General features: G+C 42.2%; 1 protein-coding gene across 1 annotated transcript; it reads right to left on the minus strand.

Moving 5' to 3' along the window:
• Positions 1-544: 544 nt before the first annotated feature.
• On the minus strand, positions 545-3,879 carry HSBP1 (heat shock factor binding protein 1). Its single transcript, XM_083794880.1, has 4 exons — positions 3,725-3,879; positions 3,201-3,267; positions 2,895-3,014; positions 545-1,955 (listed from the first exon to the last, which is right to left on the minus strand). The coding sequence occupies exons 1-3, from the start codon at positions 3,767-3,769 to the stop codon at positions 2,896-2,898; spliced, it is 231 nt and encodes a 76-aa protein (XP_083651006.1). The 5' UTR covers positions 3,770-3,879; the 3' UTR covers positions 545-1,955; position 2,895.
• Positions 3,880-4,340: the final 461 nt, after the last annotated feature.

Raw genomic sequence — 4,340 nt, forward strand, 5'->3', positions numbered from 1 at the left:
AATCTGAAAATGCATCGTCCACCATACCTGCGTCTGCAAGGAAATCAGAGTAGAGTGTATATAATCAGTAAATGTTTGTGAAAATAACCTGTAAATATGTCAATAAAACACAACTGTGTGTTACCACGATGACAGCAGAAAAGGTATCTTAAAAGAAGTAAGTGCTTATGTAGACTCAAGCATAGGGATAAAAACCTAAATAAAATGCAAGCCCCGGTCTCAAATGACAGTCCTAAATAGAACACAGCATTACAGAGCTTAGTTTAAATTAATATAAGGAACAGTTTTCTTCATATGTATCCTGGTTTCCGCTGGGATAATTGCAGATGACTTTGGCCTATACTGTAACTACCCAGCACAATGCAGATCTGATGAGGCATGAATTGTGCTTAGCCTTTTACTGTACAGAATACATTTACATTCTAGCCTGTATTTTACAGACAGAGGTCATGCTAAAGTCTTTCCATAACTTAAAACTAAATACAATCTCAGATAAAATTATATACTTACACTAGATTTCACTTTAATATATATGACCTGACTATTTGTTAACACATAATAATTTATTAGATTTTTTTTAAATGACATTACAAATAGCCTAAGGCTGGTATTACAAGGTATATCGATACATTTTCTATGCTCACAAAATTGCCCTATTATTATCAGCTTTTATTACAATTTCCTCTCAGTTTTGAAAAATGACCTGTCATATTGCCTTCATAATACACAGGTACTAATTTGGTGGCACTCAAAGAGCAGTCTTAAGTGTGGTCCACACGTAACTGCTGACTGCCACTAGTGCTTTCTTGAATTTGTATTTCAAGCTGGAGTAGGATTGCAATGATTGTCAGTAATATGCGACATTGGTCATTTTTCTTCACACCAGTGACGTATTACAGATTGTTCTAAAAACGCTTATAATTACCAAAATACTTTAATGTAATCCGTTAAACTTCAGGCCCATAAATGTGGATATGATTATAAAAGCAAACACTTTTCTAAACTAAGTATTTTGAAGAGTTCCAGCTCTGTTATTCAAAGAGTAGCAAGGCTTTACAATTCCGACTGGATTCTCTTGTTACTCAGCATCATTGCCTTGTTTAGCAAACTGTTTTGTACAACAAACCAGTGATTTAAACTGAAAGAACACACACTCCCACAATCCCATCCCTATTCTGTCAAGTATCAATATTTTAATCATAATTGCTGTTCAAAGGTGACGCCAAGTGACACATGGTCAGTTACAAAGAGATTTGCAGTGTTAAAAAAACTTGAATCCCATACTGAGATGTTTCACAGTAATTCTTTGTCTGTTTAAATATATCACATTTGAACGGCAGTCATTGTTTCACTGCGTACAGATGTCTCTAATGCTTAACCTGTATTTCTGTTCTATGTTCTAGGAACACACATGTAAGGTAATATGACAAACATGAGATACGATTTTGATATTCAGTGTCTTACATTTCCAAAAATCACCTTACTACATTTATGAGGAAAACACAATACATAGTCATCTGCTAGTCGAGACTGGTGCTCGGAGCTAAGATTAATGCCAAGTTTCAAACTTGTGCTTCACTCCACGAAGTTACATAGAAGTTAAGATTTCCATCTAATCGAAGTCACTAGATGTTTAGCTATCAAAAATGAAATGTCTAGAAAAAGTATTAAAAAAAGTAACAACAAAAAAAATACACCCAGTAGCTGAGATCCATAAGATCTGTGTTTTAATAGCTAATTGATCCTCATAACAAGAATTCAGAGAGTGAAATTACAGTACACAAATCAAAATATAAACTAACCTATTCCTACCTATACAATATACATTAGGAATGCAAGCTCCGTAACAATATAAAAATGCTTTTACACACAGTAGTTGCAAAAAGCTGTTCCGTAATTCCAAGGGCCTGTAGAAAAAAAAAGTCTTCCAGCATTCATCTTAAGTTATTGGCAACCTGTTGGGGAAAAATAATAAAGTATTACTGAGTAGAATTTAAAAAACATACTGATCAGAAATTTTCATTTTGGGGGTTCAGGCTAAGAAAATCGACACTGGGGGCAACAAAGCCCATAATAATTTGTATTCTTGTCAAAGTACACAAAAAATAGATCCCTTAACAAGCAAAAAATATACCCGTTTCAAATATACGTGCCTATTACACAAGCTGCGTAGTGCTCTAGAACTGACCCCAGAATTTCAGGCATGAGGCTGAGACATGTCTTATTTAGCTACCTTAAAAAAAGAAAGTGTTAATCTAACATCCTATGTGTGTTCATTTACCAGCTCCCTTCCATGGACTGCAAAAATCAAGTTCTGTACAAACTGAAATGAAATCTTAGCACTCATATATTGCAATTAGGCTCCAACACACGGCCCTTGTTTATGCGGGAATACTTTGGCACTCCTGCATTACCCCTTCTTTCTGAAATACCTTTAGCAACAGTTGCAAATGTTGCATGTGGTGACCACTTGAATTTCTTTGTATGTTTTTGTACTACATTGTTAATCGCTGCTTGCCAAACAGATGAAACATCTGCTTCTCTAGTGTTTTTGTGCAGGAACTTCCCCTCTCTTCTCCTTTCCAAGCACCACAGATGGTCATTATTTCAGCTCTTACCAAGACTATCAGAGTGCTTGAACAACAGAGGACGAATACAGTATTGCAGTTCCTCAAAACTAACTATGCACGAAGAAAACATCCTTAGTGAAGAGACTAACAGGCTCCTGCTGAAGGGAGCTTCCTGTACATTCTCTTATTGTAACGTACAGCGCTGCTCTGCAGGGATTTCAGACTACCTTGCAAATCAAACGAAAATTTCTTTTTAGTCTTTTAAAGTCGATAATTTCAAGCGACCTGAGGATTTGTTTCAAGGCTAGCAAGCGATTGTCTCACTTTAACTCTTGTTAGTAGCAGGGGTCTTGTTCTCGCCTTCCAGTTCTTCAACTCCGGCTTGTGTCATGAGATCTGCTATATTTTTCTCCAGGTCATCTATGCGACAGCTCATGTCATCAAGTTCACTGCTGTTAAGGAACGTGACCACAATCTAGTAGTGTTGTCAGGTTGTTGGTTTTGATTATGGCTTTGCTCAAACTCTTATGACTACTCTAAATGTATCTTACAAATCCCACCGGAAATATACATAAAAAATACTTCTACAGTGGTAGTGTATAGTAGCTATCAGACTTGTAAAAAGGATATTTCGTCCAATTATTTGGTCAGACATGGTTTGAAATTTGTCCTGCATTTGCTGAAGCAACGTTTGCACCTAGTAAAAAGGAAAAAAAAAAAAAAGTAAGAAGCCTGTTTTGTTTCTATTAGAGGCTGTCACAGCATTACCCTTATATTACCAAAATGCGTAACAAGCTGACTTTTTCCATTGCTGAGCTCAAACTTTGCAGTATAATCCCGTATTTAGGTATCGCGTTATACAAACACGTACACACACACGAGAAACGACACTCGGCCACCAATTTCAAGACAGGGCACACCGCGACCACCCCACAGCAGCCGACCCCAGCTCCCCGCGCTCATCCCTCGGCCACCCCCTCCCGGTTATCAGCCCTTCAGCCTCTCCCTCCCCTCGCTGCCCCCCGCTCCGACCGGGGCTGCCCCTCAGGGTGCGGGGCCAACAACCGGCGGGCCCAGAGCCGGGCCGGGCAGGCCCCAGCAGCCCCTCGGGGTAACGCAGCCGCCCCACGGTGCCGGCCGGTGCCCGGGCGCACCACGGCGGTGAGGTCCTGCACGCTCTTGGGGTCGGGCTCGGCCATGCTGGGCTCGGGGCGGCTCGGCGGGCGCTCGGCTCCACAGCGGCACCACAGCGGCACCGCTTCCGGGACGCGCCCCGCCGCTTCCTCCGCGGGCGCGTCTCGCGGGAAGAGGAGGGCCCGGGGTGCTGTGGGAAGTGTAGTCCGAGCCGCCTGAGGGGGCGGTCGGGGAGGAGGCGGGAACAGCCCGCTGGTGGCCGGTGATGGCCCCTGCCCTGCCTTCCTGCTGGTGAAGCGGGGAGAACCGTGGTGGCATGGCATCAGAGTGTCAAGAATCGTGGTGTCATAGCAATCACAGAGTCACAAATCGTGGTGTCATAGCAATCACAGAGTCACAAATCATGGTGTCACAGCGTCACGGAGTCAACGTTGGAGAAGAATTTCAAGGTCACAAAGTCCACCAAACACCAGAAGCTCACGTTCCTAAGCACCACGTACACGTCTCTTAAATAGTTCCAGGAATGGAGACTCCACCACCTCCCCTGGCAACCCATTCCACTGCCTAACCAGCCTTTCTGTGAAGAAATTCTCCCTGACATCCAAGCCGAGCCTCCCATCGTGCAATTTGAGGCCG

This window comes from Anser anser, assembly GCF_964211835.1.
Source record: "Anser anser genome assembly, chromosome: 11".
Taxonomy (NCBI): Eukaryota; Metazoa; Chordata; class Aves; order Anseriformes; family Anatidae; genus Anser; species Anser anser.